Genomic DNA, 27854 nt, shown 5'->3' with positions numbered 1-27854 from the left:
CCAGTATGATGATGATAATCAATTTTCTACCGCTTGTCCCTGTCAGGGTTGCGGGGCTGGCTGGAGCCTATCCCAGCTGCATTCGTCGGTATATATATTTTTTACAAATATATTACTTTTTTTCATTTGTTTATCCATCCATCCATTTTTTCTACCGCTTGTCCCGTTCAGGGTCGCGGGGGGTGCTGGAGCCTATCCCAGCTACATCCGTCGATATATATGTTTTAACAAATATATTACTTGTTTTCTTTTGTTTGCATTGTTGTTAAATTCAGATGTCATTTACAAACTCAAGAGACTACATTATAGGCCTCATTATTGGCGGTAACAATACCAAATGAGTTTCTGCTTTTGTTGAATTATTTTCCACAATTAATTTTTATGATTGCATGGCATTTTATCATTGTGCTGTTTTTACATTGCTGTATCGTGTTTGTGTGCGTGTATTGTTCTTTTTTGATTGATTGATTGATTGAAACTTTTATTAGTAGATTGCACAGTACCGTACATATTCCGTACAATTGACCACTAAATGGTAACACCCCAATAAGTTTTTCAACTTGTTTAAGCTAGTCGGGGTCCACGTTAATCAATTCATGGTTCACACATGTTTTGGATATTTGGATATATATTTGTCCTGTGTTTTTGTTGTCCAGATGTAAAGGCAAACATCATTCAATGATCTTTCAAAAGATGGAAAAAAGTAAATCGCTGTCTGTTTCACTTGGTATCGTGTCGACACCGCCGTTTGCAGTATCGCCCATTTGCTTTCGGCTCATACCGGAAGTAGACGAACGCTACACTGGCCGCGCCCATCTTCTTCCGTTCGAAGATTGGTCGGCACTTTCCGGAACCGCTCGGCAACACTCGTCACCTCCTTTCACTGCGGCGCCTTCGCTGAGCGGACTGCCCCGCTGCTCTCATCCAAGTGTTCAGCGCAGCCTGTCGGGTCCAGTCAACGACCAGTGTCGGCTCTCCGGAAGTCTTCGGCAACTGCAGAAATGCAAGCTATCAAATGCGTTGTGGTCGGCGACGGGTAAGCGCATTCAAGTAGTTAGAACAATGAGCCCGTGATTTGAGCGATGGTGTCCGGGTGGATGATGGGAGGATGCTAAGTGCTGTTGGGGGGGAAAAGGGTTGGGGCTCCATCTTATGTTTTGCTCTTTTCTGCTTTGGTTTGCTCCTTCATGGCCGGTTTCGGTGCGCCGTCATGGGCAGACGGCTGCATTGAATGTGTGGCTGCTATGCAGACCACCTCCACGCCTTGTAGGCCACCGGAGGCACTTGAATTGCTGATGCACGCCCATGGATGTGTGGCCATGTTCCTAGCAGGCCCGAATTCTCCTCCGCAGTGCCTTTTTGTCCTAGTCATGGCCACACTGCACCATCAAACCACTATTTATCTATATGGTGTTTTTGAACGCTGCACATTAGTGATTCTCCAACCGGAGTGGTACGTAGGCGCCATCTAGTGGTCACTTGATTAAAGTGTTTTATTGTCTTCTATTCAAACACAGTGTCACTGTTCAAACTGTGTGTAATGTTCCAGTGGCCAAAAAATTTAAATATATTTGTTAAATAAAAACGGCTGTCTTGTTGTTATTGTTTTACCTTTTTTTCCTGTAATTCCCCAGCCATAGACCTTAGAGTCACATAACTTGGAATGTGACACATGCTAATTATTATTCTGGTCACGTTAGCATGCAAACATTAGCGTGCTAACTTTTTGAGCTAGTTTTTTTACTGTTTACCCCAGAGTCATATTACTTGGTATGTGCCACTTGTTAACTTTTAGCATGCAAATTCATTTTTATTTTTTATTTATCTCCTTCATTGATGTGCATTTTTGATCAATAGACAATTCAACTTTAAAGTTAAAGTACCAATGATTATCACACACACTAGTTGTAGTGAAATTTGTCCTCTGCATTTGACCCATCCCCTTGATCACCCCCTGGGAGGTGAGGGGAGCAGTGGGCAGCAGCTGTGCCGCGCCCGGGAATCATTTTTGGTGATTTAACCCCCAATTCCAACCCTTGATGCTGAGTGCCAAGCAGGGAGGTAATGGGTCCCATTTTTATAGTCTTTGGTATGACACGGCCGGGGTTTGAACTCACAACCTACCGAACTCAGGGCGGACACTCTAACCATGCACTAGGCCACTGAGTAGGTGCTTTAGCCACTATGCTTGAGAAGGAACAGGATGAAGACAATCTTATGTTTCCTGCCCCCTTCAACATAATAAGTAGTCTTACTTAATGGATAGCCCAGATTCACAAGCATACAAACCAAACAAATACATCCAAATATAATGAAAAAAAACACACAAAAACAACAAGTGCAAAACTTAATGAAGTACAAACCGAACAAAAAAATTAATATACACCTCACGGGATGATACAAACAAATACAAAAACAGGAATAAAAAAAATGATAGCATGCTAGCTAACTTAAACATGGAAACTTTTTCATCTACTCTTACACTTTTTTCTCTGTTTCCGAAGCCATACACCTTACAGCTGTGTTAATTGACGTGTGAGACATGCTAACTGTTAGAATGCCATCGTTAGCACATGTGTTAGGTGTTAGCATTTTAATGTGCGCATGCTAACGTTTGAGGCTAGCTCTGTAATTCCTTTTGAACAGTTACACCTAAAACTCACGGATTCAGACACTCGGCACCATCTGATAAGTACGGCGGCTTCCGGCGATCCCCGGCCAGAGGTGCAGGGCACAGATAGCAGGCCCATCATTTTCTAGTTAATACTTAAGCCTACTAAGCTACTGTGTTGTAATGTTGGTCATTATGGTGGTACTGGTTTAAAACAGCACGGTGGAACAGGGGTTAGTGCATGTGCCTCACAATAAGAAGGGGTCTTTCTGTGTGGAGTTTGCATGTTCTCCCCGTGACTGCGTGGGTTCCCTCCTGGTACTCCGGCTTCCTCCCACCTCCAAAGACATGCACCTGGGGATAGGTTGATTGGCAACACTAAATTGGCCCTAGTGTGTGAATGTGAGTGTGAATGTTGTCTATCTGTGTTGGCCCTGCGATGAGGTGGCGACTTGTCCAGCTGGGATAGGCTCCAGCACGCCCGCAACCCTGAAAGGGACAAGCGGTAGAAAATGGATGGTTTGAAACATTGATTCCCAACCAGTGTGCCGCAGTGGCGTGAGAGAAGTATCCAATTTGACTAGTTATTTATCTAAAATAATGTATCGCTGTTCATCTATCTGTGGCAGCGACATAGTTCATACATCCATCCATCCATTTTCTAACTCATTATGTCATCTTCCCTGTGGTAAGAGTTAAAGTTGAGGATAGGTGACAAGACTATAAAAATGGGACCAATTACCTCCCGGCTTGGCACTCAGCATCAAGAGTTGGAATTGGGGGTTAAATCACCAAAAATGATTCCCGGGCGCGATCACCGCTGCTGCTCAGTGCTGCTCACTGCTCCCCTCACCTCTCAGGGGGTGATCAAGGGTGATGGGTGAAATGCAGGGGATAATTTCACCACACCTAGTGTGTGTGTGAGACAATCATTGTTACTTTAACTTTTTGAGTTTTCAATGTCAAATTGTAAATATTCAGCGATGTCAGTATTTGTCTTTCACACATTGGCTTTAAAACAAAATATTTTTTTTAAAGTGAAGGGAACGCTCAACTGGCTTACCAGTTATTGTTGTTGGTAGCCTTAATGCTAGCAAGAAATTCCATTTCGGGTTGGTTATCACATATGTTGGTCCAAAGATTTGTTTACTGTTCATGTTCCTTGGCTCATTTTGTGTTACTATTCGGGATGTCAAACAATTAAAATATTTAATCGCGAGTAATCGCAGTTTGTTCGCAGTTGACTCAAAATGAATTGCTATAATCGCAGATTGATCTAGTTTTTCATCATTAGTAGGAGTACCCTCGACACATAATTTTCAGGTTTTTATTAAAGTGACTGGACGATTAGTTTGCTTTAATGAAATGTTTTTAAAGGTTATGCTTTTTTAAACAGCTCAACACAAAAATGACAAACACGCTTTTAATGACAATTTAAAAAATACCAGATTTCTGCTGTAGGAGCACTTGCATTCAGAGGAGGAGCTACTGTTCCATGTTTAGATAACAGTTTCACATTTTAATAACACAAAATGTGATTGTTACGATCATGTTTGATTGTCATAGATGTTTAGTAATGTTATCTGTGGTATTTCTACCTGAATAAATGCTTCTGATATTCTGTACATTACATGTTGTACAAGTAATCATTTTCAAATATTTCTGCGTTACATGTTTTAACTTTCTTTATTTATTAATAAAATGTAATTTTGAGCCTGCTAAAGATTCTGTAATTCCGGACTATCAATCAGAACAAGTTATAAAATAATATCCACAATATTTCAATGTGCCAGAAAACATTTATTTAGGTAGAAATATCACAGATGACATTACAAAACATCTTTGACAAAGCATGATCGTAATGTAAGACGATTTTTCATTTTGTTACGGTAGTTAGACTGGATTTGACGCATAGCACTATTATTGTGAAGCTGGAAGTATGTGATTGGTATGAGAAAAGGTGTTTTGACATGTTTGGACGATGTGAAAGTCCCCCCCCCCCAAAAATGACTCTAGACTTCCTGCTTACCTTCTTTCATTTCTGCTGAGCTTGTATTCCATTTTACTAGAGCAGCTAGTGTAACAAACTACATTTTGTGTTTTCAATGCACTCAACCGCAATCCAAACACGAAAGTAAAGTTCCACCTCTCTGTAAGCAGCAAAGCGCGCCAGTGAAGTGATGTTGTCTCACGACATTTTAAGATAATATAGTCTTGTTATGTCGGGAGAACGACTTGTCATGGCTTTAAACATGGGATCTCCCTAATGCAACCTTTTCTTTGTGCATTTCTGCGCGCTAATTTCGAGCTTGTGGCTCAACAGTAACTGAACGCCATTACACCTCGCACGCTACGGAGTGGAACGAGGGTCAAAAAGGAGTCAGGACGCCTGCGTGTTAAGAACATTAGCACCTTTAAAGGAACTCAAAAGTTAACACGTTATCATGTTAATTTTGACATCCCTAGTTAAAATATATAAAATTGTTTATTTGGGAACTGGTCAATACAATTCAACTTTTAAATTTAGTTTTGACCTACTGCTTTTTTTTAATTATTTAAAAAAAAAAAACAATCACATGGTGAGACAACCGTCCCTGTGTCAGACTTGATAGTTTATCACCTCTTCAATACAAAGAGTTAGACAATAAGAGCGATACACATTTCAAGCCAACACGTTTCGCCTCAATTTATAGTAGAAATAATAGGTTTTAGATTCATGCAGCCGATGCTGATACCGATCACATGTATTAACTGTACGTTTTTCAATTTGTTTATAGTGAGTGCTATAGACAGTTTAACAATATAATCATCATGTACCGGTAGCAGTATTGCTAAGTGCTAAACAATAAATACAAACTACAAACATAATTAAATGTTATCTTACTGTACAATGTCTGCTCTTACTTCGATGACTACTGAAAGGACGTCCATATCTTCCCGTTTAGATGAACAATTAATCATGATGCACACAAAGTATTAACAAGGAAGTCTTCCTGCAGACACTGTCTTCGGTTGTGTTTGTCTCCATCTCCGGGTATAAACTCAATGTTACAGGTGAACAACTTCTAGTGTCTAGGCTAAATCCTCTTATTATCCAGATGAGAGGCATGATTTATAATCTAAAGTAACTTTGAGGAGCCGAGACGCATTTGATGAAGGAGCAGCAGGACATTGCTGCCGACTCACAGTAAAGGCAGCAGAGGGCTACTTAGCTGTCTGTATCATTGCCACTAAGAAATAGTTGGTTAGCGTTAGCGCTTATAATAACAACATCACTAATATTTGGTTAATATTCAGGTCATGATATGTATAAGGAGTATTGTTGGCGGGTTTTGTGGGCAAAATAGAGAGCCCCCATTGACTACATTGTTAACAGACTTTTTATGTATTTATTTACGACTTAGAATGCAAGAAAACCCAACATGTGTTCATGTCCTATTTAGAGATTGTGAATGATAAACAGCACATCTCTGTCTAATTTTTTGTGTATTTCCAGTATGACTGATCTGATAATATGGTCAGAGTGCAGAAGCGTCACTCCAGTGATGTCAATTTACGGAAATTACCGAATTTGTGGCATTTTGTGATGTTTTGTGACGGTATTTTCACATACTTTGCAGATTGTATGTACAATTGGATAGGGTTTAATGGATACAACGAAACACAATTAAGCATATTAAATCAACTTGTTTTTCCACTCTACTGCTACTTTAATGCGCCTTATATTTTGGTGCGTCCTATGGTATGAAAAACGGTAATCGGCAATGGCGATCACATACTTTTTCACGAAAATTAGCTGATCAACACACCCCTATTATTACTGGAGGACGTTTTAATGATGAGCAATTCACACTTCAGTAAAAAGTTGACATTCGACCTTGTTTAAAAATTACCACAATTATGCCCTCAGAGATGTATCACTCTTTAATGTATATTCACGTCTTTAAAATAAATCTTCCACACGTCAACATGCACATTGAGAAGTGTGCGATATGGACGTGTCACTGTGATAGACTGGTCGTTTACGAATATGGTTGTTGTAGACTTAAGATACCCATGGATTTTTGTCCTATTAGAGCAAGAGACGTGTGGATAATGTTGTGATTACTTTCTTACAGCTACATGGAAGGGATAAAATATTACAAACAAACAAAGTCCTATTTTTTCAGTTGAGCATTGTTGCCTCTGTAAAGGAAACATATTTTACGTAATTAGTATTTACATTGATAGTTTACCTTAAAAACTGTTTATCTGGTCTTCATTAGTTTCCTTTTTCCTAGTGCAACCTCACATGTGTGACTGTATTATTTGTTTCATTTTGGCATATTGTATTCATCTAACAGTGGGCATCCCTGCACACGCCAGGCTTGAACCGAAACTTGAGCATCCGCATTGATTGAGAGGTTTACACAACATACTATTGCACAGCCACACTAGCTGGCATCTCTTCCACTAACCCAGTGCTTCTCAATTATTTCCTGCCACACGCCCTCCCCCTGAAGTTATTGTTTATTTTTCATCTGTATGTTTCAAGATAGTTCTTCAGTAACACTAAAAATGCTATAATGTCCCCTGACAACTCATGGTGCCCCCCGCAGGGGGCCCTGCCCCACTATTTAAAGGGGACCATTATCACAATTTTAGAAGGGTTAAAACCATTAAAAATCAGTTCCCAGTGGCTTATTTTATTTTTCAAAGTTTTTTTCAAAATTTTACCCATCACGCAATATCCCTAAAAAAAAGCTTCAAAGTGCCTGATTTTAACCATCGTTATATACACCCGTCCATTTTCCTGTGACGTCACACAGTGATGCCAATACAAACAAACATGGCGGATAGAACAGCAAGATATAGCGACATTAGCTCGGATTCAGACTCGGATTTCAGCGGCTTAAGCGATTCAACAGATTACGCATGTATTGAAACGGATGGTTGTAGTGTGGAGGCAGGTAGCGAAAACGAAATTGAAGAAGAAACAAGCTATTAAGCCATATCGGTTTGAACCGTATGCAAGCGAAACCAACGAAAACGACACAACAGCCACGGGAGAAAACGAGGACGAATTCGGCGATCGCCTTCTAACCAACGATTGGTATGTGTTTGTTTGGCATTAAAGGAAACTAACAACTATGAACTTGGTTTACAGCATATGAAATACATTTGGCAACAACATGCACTTTGAGAGTGCAGACAGCCCAGTTTTCATCAATTAATACATTCTGTAGACATACCCTCATCCGCTCTCTTTTCCTGAAAGCTGATCTGTCCAGTCCAGTTGGAAATGCATCTGCTTTGAGTGTCGCAGGATATCCACACATTCTTGCCATCTCTGTCGTAGCATAGCTTTCGCCGGTAAAGTGTGCAGAACAAACGTCCAATTTCTTGCCACTTTCGCATCTTTGGGCCACTGGTGCAACTTGAATCCGTCCCTGTTCGTGTTTTTACACCCTCCGACAACACACCGACGAGGCATGATGTCTCCAAGGTACGGAAAACAGTCGAAAAAACGGAAAATAACAGAGCTGATTTGACTCGGTGTTTGTAATGTGTTTGAGAAAATGGCGGATTGCTTCCCGGTGTGACGTCACAACGTGACGTCATCGCTCCGAGAGCGAATAATAGAAAGGCGTTTAATTCGCCAAAATTCACCCATTTAGAGTTCGGAAATCGGTTAAAAAATGGTCTTTTTTCTGCAACATCAAGGTATATATTGACGCTTACATAGGTCTGGTGATAATGTTCCCCTTTAAGAAGCACCGCATTAAACGGCATGTTTGAAACTTGCTCACAGGTGAATTTTCCTAGGAGACAGAATGTTTTTTTTAGAATGCCATCAACATGCATTATCGTGATACAACAATAGTATTCAAAGCTTTATCGACCGATTTTTCAGAAAGTTGCAGCAAAAGTTTTAATGTTTTAAGATTTTTTTTTTTCCGAAAACATTAAATTAACCTGTGGTTTTATGAATTTGATATTAATGTTTTAAGTGTAACCTTAACATCAAAAAGTACGTACTTTCAACAAAAATGGGAAAACAAGTACTGTATTTATGTTTTACTAATATTGTACCGCACAAACTTAAAAGTAAACACTAGACGGCAGCAAAAGCACATTATTATTATTATTAGCCTTTATTTAACCAGGTACAATCCCATTGAGATCAAAGATCTCTTTTCTAAGGGAGACCTGGCCAAGAGGGCAGCAGCAAGGTTACATTAAAAACAGTAAACAAATACATAAAACATCACATTTACAACATTAAAACTTGCTCACATGACACATGTGCATCCAGACAAGGTAGACTGCATTCCTTTCACAGAAGCTTTAAACTCGTTCAACGTAACTGGGGTTTGAAGTTTAATATTCGATTGTAGGTTATTCCAAGCCTTCGGTGCTGAAAACCTAAATGCTTTCTTGCACAGTTCAGTTCTTACTTTGGGGACGACAAATTGCAGAACATTCATTGAACGAATACATACTTATAGAGCTGAGTCAAATTACTGTACTGTTTTAATATTAGGGATAATTATTTATAAGTACGAAAATAAACATCACCAAAAGCTTCCTTATTGTCCGCTGTCTGCTCTGTCATCCACAAGTTGCAGACATTCTCTATTTTTATTTTATGATTGAAAAGTGTTTGTCCATCTTAAACATTAATTTATGTTCCAACACATTTACCTCCACACATTATGTTTTGGTTAGCAAATGAGAGACGATGAGACATTATCATCACACTTCAACATCTCTGCCATGAAAATGCTGCCTCTTTGCTGATTATAATCTGTTCTTAACTGACATAAACTGGATACATATAGCTTAGATAAATATACAAATACATGTCAACTGAGCACGTATGTTGGTAAAAGTAACGTACCCCGAAGGCTTATTATGCTTATCTGATTAAAAGCAGACGATCTCGCCCGTGTTGGCCTTTCAAAACCTTAACGTTGGTTTTGCATTATCTGGCTTCTTGACGGCACTGTGGACTCACCTTTCTCCCTCTCCTACTGCAACCAAACTGCTGTTCATGCCTTACTTGATTGACTGGTGACAAGCTTTTTTTCACCAATAGGAAGGTGGTGTCCAACATTAAAATATAATAATATAACATTATTTTTGACACTACATATTGTATTGCAACCATCCGTCTAAGCGTTGTATACAGTGTTCGATATGGGGTGTAAAAAAAAAATCGATTTTCGAAGAATTGTGATTCTTATTTTAAACGATTCTTAATCGATAAAAAAAAACTAAAATGATTGTTTTTTTCAAATCTGTCTTGTCTAGTCACTCAGACAAATCATATTGTTGACGTAGATGATCAAATCTGCTGTACAGATTTACTTTAGAAAAGATACTTCTCTTGTTGCCTTATTTGTGTTTGACTTTATTAAATGTTTGGGAAGCATTTTATTAAACAAACTAGTTTTCTTTTAAGTAATATAGACATTGATTAGAGTTGTTTATCTATTTCATGGAGGAATGTAGTTAATCATAGACCCAATGTTATTAAAAAGTATTGATTTTGAAATTGGAATTGTATTGAATCGAGAATCGATTCCGGAATCGAATCTACACCCCACGAACCGAATCGAACCCTGTGGTACCCAAAGATTCACAGGCCAAGTATTAGATAAACTTTTATCTACTATTTTACCATTATTCTTGTAGTATAGTTTGTACTTTTAAGTTTGGACATATTATACTATACACACTTTTTAAAAATACATAAAGTTGTATTTAACTAATAATTCATCCATCCATCCATCCATTTTCTACCGCTTATTCCCTTTGGGGTCGCGGGGGGCGCTGGAGCCTATAATTCATTTGTTTATTAATACAAAGTAACTCATAATTTTAATCAATAAAGTAAAACATGTATTGCATATCATCACCACATGCCTTCTGCCATTAAAAGCACAAGCGCGCACCATTGTGCCGCTAATAATACTCCCTTATGTATATTAAATTTAAATACTATGTTTTATGAATTGTATATATGTGTGTGTGTATATATATATATATATATATATATATATATATATATATTTTTTTTTTTCAAAATGGCTCTAATATTCCTTCCTAAAAGGTAATAATATTATATTAATTGTTGTTTATTTTATCAATAGTGCACATTTTAGATCAGCACATATCATATCAAGTCAAACCATACTATTTCTGTAAGATATTAAATTGGAAGAACATCACCCTTTTAACCTCCATTAGTGTTGTGCTCCTGTCCGAACAGAACTCACTGAACCCAAATCAGTTTTCCGGCGCTGTCACACATATCGGCGCCACCATTTACAGTACACTGTCTGCAGAAATATATACACAAAAGCAAACATTACACAGGCCTTAATAGTCCATGCACCATCAAATTGCTGTTTGCGAGGAGGTGAGAGGTCGGCTCAGCCTGTGATTCTAAGTGTGTGAGCATGACATGTGTGGTGTGGGGATGGGGGGGGGGGGGGGTGTCAGGGGGCAACTTGTCCCCCAGGCAATGTGAATGTAGGCCAGTGTCAGTGTGGCACTCACTAAAAGTCAGTAGCGCGCACACACACACACACACACACACACACACACACACACAGACACACACACACACACACACACACACACACACACACACACACACACACACAAATCCATTAACTTTGATATTTTTGATATGAAACTGTATAATACATCATGTGTTTTCTTTGTATACCTTTAGGGCTGTGGGTAAGACCTGTCTGCTGATTAGCTACACGACCAATGCGTTCCCCGGTGAATACATCCCCACTGTGTGAGTACACGTTGCATATTGTACACACTGACATTTGTGTTGGCACAACTGAACTTTTAGCTGCAGTATATCAAAGCACTATCAAGTCCTTGGTAAGCATGCATGGCAAGTCAGTATGAACAAGGAAGGGGCGTGATAATCAATAAACTGACTGAGTGTTGACAAATTGGATACATTGTGCCTTAAACAAATTGAGGCTAATTTGAGTGAACTACTTGGTTATTGAAAACAGAAGTTGTCTGTTTTCAAGATAGGTGCTAAAAACCTGTCAAAGATATGACTGTATTATTATATTACCCAATTACGCGATTGTTATTTGTAACAATTCTTAATTGATTAAAAATATATATTATTATTATTGTTATATATATACATCCATCCATTTTCTACCGCTTGTCCCTTTATTTTTTTTAAATCTGTCCTTTCCAGCCAGGCAAATCATCATATTGTTAATGTAGATGGCCATAATTTCTGTACATAGAGTAAGTAATATAAAAATGTATCATAGCTGTTTGTCTATTTCATGAAGGAATGTAGTTAATCATAGAACAAGCACCCAATGTTATCAAAAAAGTATTGATTATGAATCGAGAATCGTTTTGAATGTAGAATCGATTCTGAATCGAATCGGTAACCCCAAGAATCAAATCAAAAGATTCACAGTCCTAATATACACACACACACACATATATATTTATATTCATTCATCGGCATTGCAGTCTCGGAAGACCATTGATTTCCTGTGCCTCAGAGTCAGGTCTTGTCGCAGCGTCTCCTGTGGCTGTTTAGGCCAATTCGTGAGAGACATTACCGGCCGCAGATGTCACATATCCAGACCAGTCCCATAGATGTTGCCGGTGTCGCAGAGCCCTGTTTTTTCTCTTTGTTCTCTTAGCCTCCTGGTGTTGGGCCAGGGCGGTTTCTGACTTGAGCAGCCTGCTGCAGAGTGCCTGCTGACACTGAAGGCGGTCCTGGGCTGCATCTTCCCAGCTGTCGGGGCTGATGTCAAAAGACTTGAGGTCTTGTTTGCAGACGTCCTTGTAACGCAGCTGGGGACGGCTAATCTGCCTCTTGCCAGTTGTGAGTTCATCATAGAGGATGTCCTTTGGGATTCACCCATCGTCCATCCGTCTGACATGGCCCAGCCAGCGGAGACGTCGCTGCCTCAGTAGGGAGCACATGCTGGGAAGCTGTGCTCTCTCCAGGACTGATTGGTTTGTCTCTCCCGGTGATGCCCAGTAGGGGCAAGATGGAAGATGTTTAGCCGCCGCTCTTGGTGGGAGTATAGGGTCCAAGTTTCACTACTGTACAGTAGAGTGCTGGTGACACAGGCTCTGTACACCTGCACCTTAGTGTGGATAGTGAGCTTGCTGTTTTCCCATACTCTCGCTGTAAGCTTCCCAAAAGTTGAGGCAGCTTTTCCGATGCGGCCACTGAGTTCGGCATCGAGTGACAGGCTGTCGGTGATGGTGGAACCGAGGTAAGTGAAGGTGTTTAAGACTTCCAGGGTGTAGTTGTTGATGGTGATGGGGGGGGGGGGGGGGGGGGGGGGTTCGGTTCCTCTCTCATTGTCTTGGTTTTGCTCAGACTGATGGTCAGGCTGAAATCCCGACAGGCTTTGGTGAACTGGTCCATTAGGGTTTGCAGGTGCTCCTGGGAGTGTGCTACCACTGCTACATCGTCAGCAAACAGCAAGTCCCGGATGACGAGTAGCCTGACCTTTGTTTTGGCTTTCAGACGGGCAAGGTTGAATAGTTTACCGTCTGTCCTTGTGTGAAGGTAGACTCCTTCAGTTGCTGTACCAAATGCTTGGCGCAGGAGGGAAAAGAAGATCCCAAACAGGGTGGGTGCCAGCACGCATCCCTGCTTGACACCACAGCAGATTTTGAAGGGGTCTGGTGTTGACCCATCGAACTGGATGGTGTGGCATGTCTGTGTGGAAGGACTGGAGGATGCAAAGAAGTTTGGGGGTACAGCCTATTCGTTCAACCAGCTGAAAGAGGCCACTCCTGCTCACAAGGTCGAAAGCTTTTGTTAGGTCAATAAATGCCATATAGAGTGGTTTTCTCTGCTCTCTACACTTCTCCTGCAGCTGTCTCAGAGAGAAAATCATGTCAGTGGTAGACCTTCCTGCTCTGAACCCTGCCTGAGATTCTGGGTATATTTTCTCAGCGAGAACCTGGAGTCTATTCAGTGCAACCCTGGCAAAGAGTTCACCGGTAGTGCTGAGTAGAGAGATACCACGGTAGTTGTTACAATCACTCCTGTCTCCCTAATTCTTGTACAGGGTTATGATGGTAGCATCCCTCATGTCCTGTGGGATAGCACCTTCACTCCAGCACAGACAGAGGAGCTTGTGAAGTTTGTCGAGGAGAGCAGGCTTTCCACACTTGAGGATTTCAGCTGCGATTCCGTCACTGCTAGGTGATTTTACCGCATGCTAGGCTGTCAATCGCTTTGCTTAGCTCCTCAGTTGTTGGTTCCATGTCCAGTTCTTCCAATACAGGTTGACTCTCAACATGGCAGAGGGCTGCATCGGAGACAGTTGTCGCTGGCGTAGAGTTCGGAGTAGTGTTCTACCCAGCGGTCGAGTTGTTTAGAGCGGTCAGTGATGATTTCTCCCAGGGCCGATTTCAGCGGAGCAGTTGTGTCCAAGCGCCTTTTTGATGCCGTCGTACATGCCTTTGATGTTACCGGAGTCAGCGGCTGATTGGATGTTGCTGCAAAGCTGTAGCCAGTAGCTGTTAGCACAGCGATGAGAGGTATTCTGCAGTTTCTTCCTTGATTCCCTGAGAGCATGTAGGGTCTTGTCACTCGACGTGCATTTGTAGTTGGTAAGGGCGATATGCTTTTCTTCCAGTATCGGTGCCAATACAGATGCGTTGGCTTCGAACCAGTCATTGGACCTTCGCAATCTTTTCCCAAAAACCGTTAGGGCCGTGGTGGGGATGGTGTCTCGTAAGCCTTCCCAGTACTGCTGGGCAGAGCAGCACTAGGGTAGTTGGTGGAGGGATTCCTCTAAGGCGCGGTTGAAGGAAGCAGTTTTAGTTGGATCGGCTGCTTTGCTGCTGTCCACACGGGGGCGTCCTTTAGGTTTGGCTCTCTAGATATTTTTTGTCTGCAGTTTGACTCTACAGCAGACGAGGGAGTGATCGGTGTCACAGTCTGCACTGTGAAAGGTACGGGTTTGGAAGACACTTCTATGGTCAGAGCAACGTGTTATGATCAGGTCCAACTGGTGCCAGTGGCCAGATCTTGGGTGTCTCCAGGAGACTTTGTGGCGGGGTTTGGACTTTAAGTATGAGTTAGTGATGCAGAGATTGTGAAATGTGCAGAACTCAAGGAAACGCTGCCCATTCTCGTTCATTCTACCAATGCCATGGTAACCCAAGCAAGATGGCCAGGAGTCGTGATTTGAGCCAACTCTTGCGTTAAAGTCACAAAGCAAATAGAGCTGATATTGTTTGGGGATGTTTCTCACAGTCGCCTCAAGCTCATCATAGAATGTGTCCTTTATTTCGTGGGAGGAGCTAAGTGTTGGCACGTACACACTCACCAGGTGGACAGGTCCCATGGTGGTGTTAAGGCAGAGGGTTAAGATTCTCTCTGAGCCGCCTGTAGGTGGTACTATTGCTCCTAGTAGAGCGTTCTTGACCACAAAGCCAACTCCGTATTCTCTGGTTTCACCCCGAGGCTTACCCTGCCAGGAGAAGGTGTAATCTCTTTCTCTCAGTGAGCCTGATGAGAGGAGTCAGGTTTCCTGAAGGGTAGAGATGTCTATTTGTCGCTTCAGGAGTCCGTTGTTAATGACTGCAGTCTTACAGGTGTTGTTTATATCTAGCAGGTTGTCAGTTAGTCCGGGGTCATGGTCCTGACGTTCCAGCATCCCAGACGTAGTGCTGGAGTTTTTGTTTTATTTGTTTTGCTTGGTGCAAAATTTACAGCCCACTTGTCAGGAAGAGTCCCTTAGCTTCATGCACCCAATGAAGCAGGCAGGCTGTTGACCTCCCGTGTTGTGCCTTCACTGCACAGTGAAGCTGGAGTTTCCTCTCCAGGGCACAAGAAGCCTGGGAAAGGTGTATGGAGATCCTGTGTTTCCCAAGCAACAGGGCCCCCCTCTCTGCCTAGCTAGCGTTGTCCAAAGGAATGGAGAACCAATACATTCGGCGTCAGTTCGGCTGCAGTAGTTGCCAGAACAGTGCTTCACACACTGAACTGCCTAACGAAGTCCAGGCCGGGTTTTCTGTTGGGGTTTGCTCCCTTAGCCTTTTCCATTCCAGAGGATGCCATGGCGTGTCCACTCACTGGTGGGCCTGCACGCCTCGCCTCTGGGCCCCACTGCTGCTCCAAGATCCCCTAGAGTTTAGCTTGTGTCTGCAAAGACACAGTTTACCGGGTTTGGCCACGAGGAGGCACCACAGGAGTCTTGGTGGTGGAGAGGCTTTGTACCAGCAGGAGGAGGCTTACACACTCGGCTCCTCTTTTCACCCACCCAGGGGCTAGCTGTAAGCAGAGAGTAGCAAGTAGGGGCTGCATGCACTAACTACAAGCACTGTAGCACTGATGCATCACCCGCACCCTGTGCGCGAGCACTCACACACACTTTTATATATATATATATATATATATATATATATATATATATATATATATATATATATATATATCCCAGCTGGCCTGGGAACGCCTCGGGGTCCCACAGGAAGAGCTGGACGAAGTGGCTGGGGAGAGGGAAGTCTGGGCTTCCCTGCTTAGGCTGCTGCCCCCGCGACCCGACCTCGGATAAGCGGAAGAAGATGGATGGATGGATGGATGGATATATATATATATATATATATATATATATATATATATATCTATCCACTGAACAAAATATAAACGCACCACTTTTGTTTTTGCTCCCATTTTTCATGAGTTGATCTCAAAGACTTTTACTATATACCCAAAAGACATATTCCTCTCAAATATTGTTCACAAATTCGTTTAAATCTGTGTTATTGAGCATTTCTTCTTTGCCAAGATAATCCATTACACTTCACAGGTGTGGCATATCAAGATGCTGATTAAACAGCATGATTATTGCACAGGTGTACTTTAGGATGCCCACAATAAAAGGCCACACTGAAATGTGCAGAGTGACATTTTTTCTCTATCCTCTTGTTGTGGGTCATTCATCCTCCACTGTTTCCATTTCTAATATAAAGTAGCGTACAGTTCTAACTTATATCTGTCAGTAGACTCGCTAAGGAAGCGCTAAAAACTACCGGTACAACAAAGAAGAAGGGTAGAAGACGCTGTCGAAGATGAGCCACCTAAAAAAGACCGCCCACAAAACGGCGCATCCTGAAGAGATGGTCTTAAAGCAACTTCAAAATCTGTAAAACATAATCTATGCAACATTTTGACCAAAGAACCACCATTACATGTAATGTTGACCACAAGGAAATGTAATAAATGTAGAAAAAAATCATAACATGACCTCTTTTTTGCGCCTTACAATCCTGTGTGCCTTGTGTATGAAAATAGACCTGGAAAGACCCGCTCTTCAGCAGCGCACCTTATGATCAAGTGTGCCCTATGGTCCGAAATATATGGTACACAGGCAATAGACAATATTTTTCCGAACGCACTGTGTCGACCTTTCTTGCTCACAGACCGCTCAAATTTATCAGGACAGCGTCTCTTTTTGCTCACTGGGCAAGAGCACCACATGTTCACTAATTTCATCAAAGTTATACTCATAATGAATTATTACTCATTATTACTCGCTTCAATTTTGTTACAAATTTGGTCAGAGAAATTCTATCAGCAAATCCAGTTTTACTCAAGTATTTCTTCATCCTTTCCACAGCTTTGACAACTACTCTGCCAATGTTATGGTGGATGGGAAGCCAGTCAATCTGGGCCTTTGGGATACAGCTGGACAGGAGGACTACGATAGGCTCAGACCACTATCTTACCCACAGACGGTATTCAAATCCACTCTCGCCTCCCACCCAGCCGAACAGCTTTCCAGACAATCTCCAGCTACAGTCTCGTTGAACAGCCAGTCGATATTATATTATAAGATGATTTTAGAGATATTTCACAAGCTTCTCAATCTTGTTAACCATTCCTTTCCCTTAGTGGTTTGAAAACGTACTAATCACGAGCAAATTATTGCTGCATCATGCTTTTACCCTGCAGTTACCACTTACCAACACAGATCTCTTAACTGCTTTGGAAACATCAACTTGGTGACTCTCCTAGTTTGCTGGTTTATCCTAACAATAACACTGCTGACTGTAAGTCATATGTCTTGAAATGGACATACATCCTGCTTTGTTCTGCTTAATGCGGAAAACACAATCATACGTTTTAGAAAATATTTCAGATATAAACGAGTAAAACTGAATTAGTTGCGATGTGACACGCATTCAAGTTTGGAATTCTGAGTATTTAAAGGCAAGTGTTGTCCCAAATATGGATTGTGGGCATTTGTAGCGCTGCAGCTTGTTTTGTAAAAATAAAAAATACATTTAATGAGATAATTAGATATTACACACATTTCCATTTTTACCTGGAACACAAAGCTAAAATTCGGATGTTTTGTTCAGATAGCTTAGCATACATTGACCTTCATTGGACTGGTTTTAGCTTGGGATATGCACCTGTTAAATTTCAATCTATTGGATACCAATTCCCAGGACCTTGGAATCAACACCGATACTCAACACCTATTTTTGGTACCTTTGTGTGTTGTCATGTGTTAAGAAATATTAATCTTGTTTGTTTGTTAATTTTCTATCCAACATTTAATATTGAGCTTATAATAACTATGCTGTCCAGTTGCTATATCTTGATTTCGTCCACTTCTGAGTCTCCTTTGTAGGTGTTGTATGGTAGACATTGCATGCAGTTGCAATTCCAAGACGTTAAATGGCAATAGTGGAGTCGTGTGAAAAGAGAGTATAGCCAATTAAGCAGCAGGCTACCAAGGACGTGTGCGGCCGTGCCCGGATATATACAACTGCCGTCGTTTTGACATTAGTTTTTCTGACAAAATAACCCAAAATAAAATGCCTATATATAGTTCTAAAAGGACTCCAGCTCATAAACTTAGAATAAAACATGCTTTTATTTAGTGAAAGTATTATTTTGCGGCTGTATTTGACGTACTCTGCTGCTATATTCATGCAGTGTTTAGTGACCAACGGGCACTCCAACACACACCTGATGGCACTATAATAGTAAATAGTGCCTTTTGACCAATCATTGAGATCGCCTGAAACCCATATTCTCTTTATACACGACTCTGGGCCACAGTGCGTTGCCTGCCAGTAATCTGAATCTAATCCTTTGTTACACCCTCAAAAGTGTTCATACTGTGGGGATGGTACTTATTACACACCTGCTGTTTGATTGTAAAGTGCATCTTAGTTGTGTCATTACCAAATTTGTAGGTTTTGAAATCTCAATGTAAAATTGCTAATGCTAATCAGTCGCATGTCTACAGCAAATCCAATCCAATCCAATGGCAAATCCAGCACTGAGCTAGTTGAGCCTGATTGCACTTTGAATGTTTTCTATCAAGCATACTTGCTTTGTTGGCATGGAAAATTGTAACACTCCCTCAAGGCAGCCCGGCTGAGGCCGCTCTGAGTGCTGATTGAGTGTTTCCTTGCCCGCCAAGTGTTTAAGCTGGCCGAGCATGCAACCAAACCTGACGTCATGTGGAACATAAATATCGAAAAATGGCACCATTTGATTTTACGCGAATCGATACCGGGCATTGCGAATGGAATTTAGTTGCCTATAAAAATACGAAATTCGATACCCATTCCTAGTTTTATCATTTAATGTCCAAACTAATATATTGGATGGTACTTATTACACACCTGCTGTTTGATTGTAAAGTGCATCTTAGTTGTGTCATTACCAAATTTGTAGGTTTTGAAATCTCCATGTAAAATTGCTAATGCTAATCAGTCGCATGTCTACGGCAAATCCAATCCAATCCAATGGCAAATCCAGCACTGAGCTAGTGGAGCCTGATTGCACTTTGAATGTTTTCTATCAAGCATACTTGCTTTGTTGGCATGGAAAATTGTAACACTCCCTCAAGGCAGCCCGGCTGAGGCCGCTCTGAGTGCTGATTGAGTGTTTCCTTGCCCGCCAAGTGTTTAAGCCGGCCGAGCATGCAACCAAACCTGACGTCATGTGGAACATAAATATCGAAAAATGACACCATTTGATTTTACGCGAATCGTTACCGGGCATTGCGGATGGAATTTAGTTGCCTATAAAAATACGAAATTTGATACCCATTCCTAGTTTTATCATTTAATGTCCAAACTTTGTTCATCGGGTGTCGCATACAGAAAAAGAAAAAAAATGTGTCTTCGGGCACTGATACGTTTTTGTACCAATCCAATGTAGGTCAATCTAGGCAACCGGTGGGTAGTTGGTCCTGAGTCTTTGCCTGGTAAAGATCTGACGTTCGTGAACAGGTCAAGTCTTTTGAACAGCTCTTTTTGGTAGACATAAACATTTTTGTGAGCCTTTATTTTTGCATCTCAATATATTAGAATTTGTGCGACATATACAAATTCCATGAATTTGGTTAGGACAAAGAGACCAACTAAAAAGCCATACCAGTTTAGAACCACTGGGTTGAGATTTCTTGAACAAAACATTGGCATCTTAGATTATGACTGGAAATCAATTAAAACAGTCACACAAAGAAATTATCATTGTTTATATAATTACTAGGCACTTTAGGATGACATCTTTTTTGTCAGAGTAGATCCAACTGTTTCCACTTTGAGGCTCCACACACACTGATGTTTCACTCAAGGAGCCATCTCTCTGGTTCTCTCCCAGGATGTGTTCTTGATATGCTTCTCCCTGGTCAGTCCGGCTTCCTTTGAGAACGTCCGAGCTAAGGTCAGTACGCTGACTGAACGCCCAACTTCCCCCCTCCCTCTTTGGTTCCCATCCATGCCGAGTCTGACCACAACGAGGCACATCTTTAGCCCCACCTGGTTCATTTTTTATCATACTCCCTCCCCAACTGTCCAGGCCTCGCCTTACAATCCCTGGATTTGAACTGTTCCCCTGTGGGGCAGAAAAAGGGTTGCAAGACGAGGTCAGACACTCTGCAGAGCGAGCGTGACGGCCCATTGGGGTTTCATCTGCTGAGCATCATGAGACGCTTTCATTTGAAATCACACTCTTGCGAGGCTCCTCGCTCGCTGTGTTGAGTGTGCATGATCCTGGTCATGTGATGTTGCTGGAAGTTGCCTGAGGGTTTTGCGCTCAAACATCGAAATTAAAAAAGAGTTGGGGAATATTTGGCTCTTGGGTGAAATTTCTGGATGAACCTAAAATGTACCCTACCCTTTACAGGTGAACTGAATTTGAACTTCTCTAAACATTTGAATGCACATGTCCAACTGCACAAATTGCAGTCTCTCTGTATCCTTGTTGCAACCTGCTGATGACACTCGGAGTTCGAATTTTGCCAGTTGTATGTTTAGGTCAAGATCAAATTAAATTCACATGTAGATTTTACACTGTAGTAGGGTTGTATGGTATACCCGTACTAATAAAGTACCATGGTACTAATGAGTTACAAACAGTATTATACTGCTTCTGAAAAATACCTGTACTTTCTTTTCCCCAGACATGACGGCGTGCTGTCGTCAAGTTGTGACATTACTGGTAAAGCGAGCAGAAGGCGCATGATAGGCAACGTATACGCACGGTGTATTTACAAGCAGACAAATTGTGAAGACATAATGGACGTATTTTGGTTTAAAAACCAAAGATAAAGGTGAAGCTTTTCACACCGCAGCGCCGCTCTGGAAGTGATGTTTTAAACATGGATAGCGTCCATCCGCAGTTCACAGTGTTTTAGCTACTTCTGAATCGTTAATCCTCACCTCTATGGCAACAAATAAACTATTTTGCTTACAAATATAATCCATGCAGGACGAGGAATAGCTAAACATGCTTCACTACACACCATAGGAGGATACAACAGCTAAAAGCTAACAGCAAGCTAGCGCTCCAGAATGTAAATAAATGTCGTATACAAACAACGGCTGTAACAATACCAAGTACAAGAGCCGCATATAGTCAATACTACAATGATTACATCGGTATTTTTTATTATGTCAAAATTTTCTGTCATTTGTTATTGTTTATTAACTCAGGAGAATACATCCCTGGACACAGGAGAACTTTAAATATGACCAATGTATGACCCTTTTACTACTTGGTATTGGATTGATTCTAGAATTTGTAGTATCACCCAAAACCTAAGTAAAGTTTCCAAACAACAGACTGATAAGAGATTATTAAATTTTAACCGAAGTGTAGGTAGAAAATGTTAAAACAGAAAGTAACCAGACAGGTAATGAACAAGTAGATTAAGAATAAATGTTTTACCGCTTGTCCCTCATAATTTTGACAAAATAATAGAATGGGAAATGACACAATGTTACTGCACACGTCAGCAGTCAATTAAGACCCTTTGTTTGCTAACTTATTACTAAAAGACAAGGTGTCTAGTATGTTCAATGTTATATAATATTAATAATAATAAAAATGTTTCCTTTGATTGCAATAAGAAACATATTTTTATAAATCATAAGGTTTTTTGTTAAATTAAAGTCAATATTGACATCTTGTTTGTGGTCCTCTTCATTTTGAAAAGTATTGAAATACATTTTGGTACCGTAATTATTGGTATCGGGACAACCCCTACATGTTAGCTTCATCATGAAAGTTCACCTGAAAGTTGAATATCCCTAACATTCTTTAAGTAGCCATTTCAAACACACCTTAGGGTAATCATGAAAAGGTGTTCAACATCCTGCCTCTGTAGGAAACTAACTGTTCTTTTTTCTCTCGTATATGCATTTGTGCGGGTGTCTGCATGTATTTGTTTGTGGGCATCAGTGGTACCCTGAAGTGAGACACCACTGCCCCAACACACCCATCATCCTGGTGGGCACCAAGCTGGATCTGCGAGATGACAAGGACACCATTGAGAGGCTGCGGGACAAGAAGCTCTCCCCCATCACATACCCTCAGGGTCTGGCCATGGCAAGAGAGATTGGTGAGGTTACGTGTGCCAAACGTTAACGGGCACAGGCGGGGGTTACATTCTATGGTCACCTGCGAAAACTCGAGAGTGAGATTTGCTCAGAAAAATGTCTATTTTTGACCTACGGGGGTCGGAGAGGCTCAGATGGTAGAGTAGCCATCCAGCAACTTGAGGGTTCCTGGTTCGAATCCAGCTTCCACCATCCTAGTCATAGCTATTGTGTCCTTGGGCAAGACACTTCACCCAGGAGTATAAATGTGTAAGAATGTTTGGTGGTGGTCAGACGGGTCGTAGGCGCAAATTGGCAGCCGTCAGTCTACCCCAGGGCAGTTGTGTGGAGGGAATTAATGATGGCTTCCCACTTCTCTCTGTACTTTTGAGTGTCTAGAAAAGAATTATATAAATTGTATCCATTTTTATTATTATTATTATACGGCTCACTCTAAAAACTGATATTGCTGGGCTGCAATCATGTGACCTATGGGCACTTCTAGGTGTCCCATTAAGCCACTGTTTATTTACATGCAAAAGGGCAGATTTGGGCGTATTTTGAGATTTAGATTTAGAGGCAAATATACAAGCTATCATGAAAAAATATTAAAATGGGATGAAGTGGATTTATACAGTCCTAAATAAATATTTATCTAAATATTTAAACCATTCATCATCACCGAAGTTGACTGTTCCAAGTTACTGTTCGACCGCACTTCCTTGACACAAGGATTTAAAGAAAAGAGTGGCGGCACATCATGTTTTTACATCTGAAAGGGGTCCACAAATGAAGCATTAATCCGTGTAAGACAATATTGGGTTTACCGTGCTTCGGTAAGTACCGTATTTGATTGACATTAAAGAGTGCCGTATTGCTGTGATCGTGATGCTAATGAGAAGAAGGATGTGTTTAGTTTTTGCAGTTGATTTCCTGCTACAAATATTTAGTTGTCATGTACAAATCATGTTTGTAGTTGTTTTAATGGTGTGATGTTCATATGTTCATTGTTTAGCTAAATTTCCCTGTTGTTCAGCAACGTTTGGTTTCCAACAATATTTAACGATATCAAGATTCAGTATGCTGTTGAGTTTTTTTAGTCTAGTTTATTTATCACTTTCAGGATATGGTTGGTTTACTTTTTTAGTACATAATTTCCGTGTTTTTCTTCCCGCCCGTCCTCTGCCTCGACTCTTTCAGGGGTCGCACAGCCCACCTTTGCCAAAGACTTCTTTGGTTTAAGAGCAATATGGACAATAAAAGTGACCGTTGTTTCAAAATGATTAGTTCCAGCTCCAACAACGATGTGCAGGTTGATCAGTCACCATTCTTACTACTACACACAGGAAGCTAATACTGTAGCTAGTCAGCAAGAGTTGTGGTTGCTCACTCAGGAAAACACTGCCCTCTAGCCTTTTGGAAGATAACTTGTGGGGCGGTATAGCTCGGTTGTTAGAGCGGCCGTGCCAGCAACTTGAGGGTTGCAGGTTCGATCCCCGCTTCCGCCATCCTAGTCACTGCCGTTGTGTCCTTGGGCAAGACCCTTTACCCACCTGCTCCCAGTGCCACCCACACTGGTTTAAATGTAACTTAGATATTGGGTTTCACTATGTAAAGCGCTTTGAGTCACTTGAGAAAAAGCGTTATATAAATGTAATTCACTTCACTTCACAACTGCGTCAGCACCCGTGGAAAGACTTCAAAAAATATTTATTTACCTATTAACAAATACAGACGCCATGAGAGGGAATGCAAGCTACATGATGGGAGAGCTTATTTCAGCCTCTACTCCTCCAAACCCACTGCTTGCTTCACGTTGTCATTCTCCTCTAATTTGTTTGTTTGTTTTATGTTATTCATTTAAGGTCAAACAAAAAACAATCAACATAACATTTAAAATAAATAACGAACGAAAAGGAGCATAAAGAAGTACAACTTACAAGCTAAGGTCAGTACGCTGACTGAACGCCCGATTTCTCTTCTCCCTCTTTTGTTCCCATCCATGCTGAGTCTGACCACGAGGCACATCTTTAGTTCCACCTGGCTTATTTTAATCATACTCGCTCCCCAACTGTCCAGGCCTCGCCTTAGAACTCTCTTGATTGAAGCGACGTCGCTTTTTGATCCTTCAACTCTTCCTATCATTGTGAAGCAGAATTCACCAAGCGTTGGATTGTTTACCCACTAATAGGGAACGTGAGCTGGGTCTAGACCGTCATGAGACAGGTTAGTTTTACCCTACTGATGATGTGTTAATGCAAACGACGATCTAAACCCAGCTCACGTTCCCTATTTATTAGTGGATGAATAATCCAACGCTTGGTGAATTCTCTCTGTCGTCTTCAGACGAGCTTCCATCGGAGTCTCCAATCCTTCCAGTTCTCCATACAGTTCTCCAAAGAGCATTTAGCTCCCGCATCTTTCCTCAGAATGTCCACGTACATTAGCACGGGACGTCCTCGCGATCGATGCCCATGCGTTGGTTCCCATAGGACCAGCCTGCTGGTCGGGAGCTCTCAATGTCTGTGGCAGTGGCCGGCCAACCTCATCAGTTGCCTCGACAGTTGTCCATATAGGTCCTCGTTGGTGTTGTGTATGTTCTGGTCCACATTCAGAACACCTCGTAGCATTTTGGTCTAGCACCCATCTAGGGACTACTGCAGTGTGACCGTCAGGGTCCAGCTTTCACAGCCATACAGGAGGACAGACTACACAGTGGCGTGGAATAGGCTCAGCTTTATGTGTCGGGGGAGATTTGAGCACCACACTTTTGGCATACCGTTCAGGGCCCTCCATGCTTGCGCCTTCCTGACCTAAAAGGTCCCGTTTTGTGGAGTTCATCCAGGAACCCAAGTCTTTGACGTCATTGACCTCTCGCAGAGCGTTGCCATCTGATGTTGAAATTGGTGGGTGGTCCATGTGGATGTTATCGGTGATTACCTCAGTCTTCTTTACATTCAATCTGAGGCCAACCTTAGCACATTCCACCTCCACTCTGTTCAGGAGTTCCTGTGCCTGCTCCTCGCAGTCAGACATTAGGCAGATGTCATCTACGTAGTCTAGGTCTGCCAGGGCTACAGCAGGGTTTCTTTTAGACTTCCTTGATGTAACTGTGAAGCCAAGCTCCTGCTCCCGCTTTCCTGAGCGCGTAATCCAGCACTATGATAAAGAGGAAGGGGGCAAGAGTGCCTCCCTGCCGCACCCCTGCTAGGATTTCGAACTCCTTGCTGATGCCATCTGGGGAATTCTCTTTCACAATGATAGGATGAGCCGACTTTGAAGGATCACAAAAAAACGTTACAACATTTGTTGTGCAACTCAGAAGACTCCAAGTCATATCTTTTTATGATTTGTAACTTTTTTTTAAACAGCAGGAGACTTAGATTTATGGAGCAATCTTGACAGTGAAATAAAACAAACGCCTTTGATTGAAATACTTATTTGCTTCATCCCTGTTCTTTATCTCGATATAATAAAAAGCAAGTAAAAAAAACCAACTCAATTTTGGAGCAACATTAGGAGAGACTGTAATTATAACATTTGATTCAGTTTCATCTCTTCATTTGCCAGTTCACTAGTGACAAGCTGAATGCTTAAGGCACACATCAAGTCTAAGGCCTAAATATAGGTATGCCACAAAATTTGACATGTATAAAATCATGCCTGTCATCTATTAAATAAAATAAACATCAAAATACCTTAATTAAAACCCAACTCACTTACTCTAGTATACAGGGAGTTACAGTTGCTTATTTGACATTAACATATGACAGGACGTGCCCCAATAATTCCATATACCCCGAAATGGTATTCAGCATTAAAAGATTGTGTTAAAATTTCACATGAGCACTGATAAATTGTTTTATATTCAATACCCTTTATACCAGGTTTAATTTTAGCTTACTTTTTAAAGTCTGCATATAAATTGTAGGGGATAAACTACCGTAGTATAAGAGGAATAGAAATATATACAACCAGGATGAAGCCCTCATTTTCGGGGGAATGCCCATATATAGCAAGACCCACAATTGTCGCCTTTTTACACAATGTAATTTCTCCAAAATCCACACTGCTTACCTCTTGTAATGCCAGTCATGATTTACGATTAAAGATGTCCCGATTATGGGGATTGGATCAGGAGCTGATACGTTTAACTGATTGGCTGAGCCGATCTTTACCGTAGCCCCGTCCCAGTGTTAGATAGGCTAAAGATTGTACTCAAGCTCAGGGAGGCACAATTACATTTTGCTATTCATTGTTACCATACTTGCCAACCTTCCAGATTTTTCCGGGAGAGTCCAGAATTTCAGTGCCCCTCCCGAAAATCTCCTGGGCCCACCTTTCTCACGAATTTCTGCCGATTTCCACCCGGACAACAATATTGCTACACCATCCTTCACTGGGCGCCGTTTGTAGCCACATAATAATAACGGTTACATTCATATAAATTAATCTGAATTAAAACAAAGACACAAGTCATACATTATTATGATTTTAATTATTTCAATAAGCTCCCTGGCCCCTTCTGAAAAAATGGTTTGATCCACACAAATGTTCCCTCCAAGGTGCGCGCATGTGCAATTGCGCACTGCTCCCTTGTCCTCCGCAAACGGAAAATCTGTGCAGCTCACAAAAACCCAATCCAATTTAAACTCTAAACAAATAAACAGATAAAAGAATAACGACGTCAGCCGAGATGTTTTAGGGAAGAAGTGCAGTACATCAACAATTATTTTATTGAGCAAAACTGATTACCGTCGGCCGTAACTACACTAAAATAACATCAGAAACAAAACCACTAACTAACAAAACTGCAACACACACATCGTCCATCCACAATGCTAAGCCACTTTTAAGAAACTAGTCCTCGGAAAATAAAACATAATAAAAATCTTCCATGTACTATTAGAGGAAAAGGAGTGCCCACGCATGCTACACACACACTTCAAGCAGGACGACACAAGAAGCTAACCGGTAAAACTTCAATTTAATGTCGGGGTGATCAATCCAGTGGTTGATGCTATCGATAGCTCGTGTAGTATCAGTATATAAATGATACTACAGTGATTAGATCTATATCTTAATTTTTTTTGGTTCTTACTCTTATTATTACATAATCATGTTGTGGTTAATTTTGTAATTGTTTACAAAGTCACGGAGTAAATCTCTAAATTACAAGAAGGCTCTGAGGGCGAAACCCAAATGATTTAAATGAGATCCAGCAATAGTTCTGGTTTTTGTTTAGTTATTGTGAACTAACCATTTTATTTTGTTAAAAACAATTGTATGCCAAATGAAATTGTGATTATGATTGTTTACTTTAGTTACTTGCTATAAAATATATTCACTTCTATAATCCATTGGCCAA

General features: G+C 41.2%; 1 protein-coding gene across 1 annotated transcript in view; it reads left to right on the top strand.

The window, feature by feature from the left end:
• Positions 1-861: 861 nt before the first annotated feature.
• LOC133610662 (ras-related C3 botulinum toxin substrate 3) overlaps positions 862-27854 on the top strand; it is a 31288-nt gene continuing 4295 nt past the window's right edge. The window contains exons 1-5 of the mRNA XM_061967148.1: positions 862-1036; positions 11334-11405; positions 17257-17374; positions 20268-20330; positions 22350-22509. Of these exons, the coding sequence (XP_061823132.1) occupies positions 1002-1036; positions 11334-11405; positions 17257-17374; positions 20268-20330; positions 22350-22509 (448 nt within the window). The 5' untranslated portion in view covers positions 862-1001. The remainder of the gene's footprint in view (positions 1037-11333; positions 11406-17256; positions 17375-20267; positions 20331-22349; positions 22510-27854) is intronic.

Source organism: Nerophis lumbriciformis, linkage group LG11 (assembly GCF_033978685.3).
Source record: "Nerophis lumbriciformis linkage group LG11, RoL_Nlum_v2.1, whole genome shotgun sequence".
NCBI classification, from domain to species: domain Eukaryota; kingdom Metazoa; phylum Chordata; class Actinopteri; order Syngnathiformes; family Syngnathidae; genus Nerophis; species Nerophis lumbriciformis.
The sequence above is the reverse complement of the archived record's forward strand: the minus strand, read 5'-3'. Positions and strand labels throughout refer to the sequence as shown.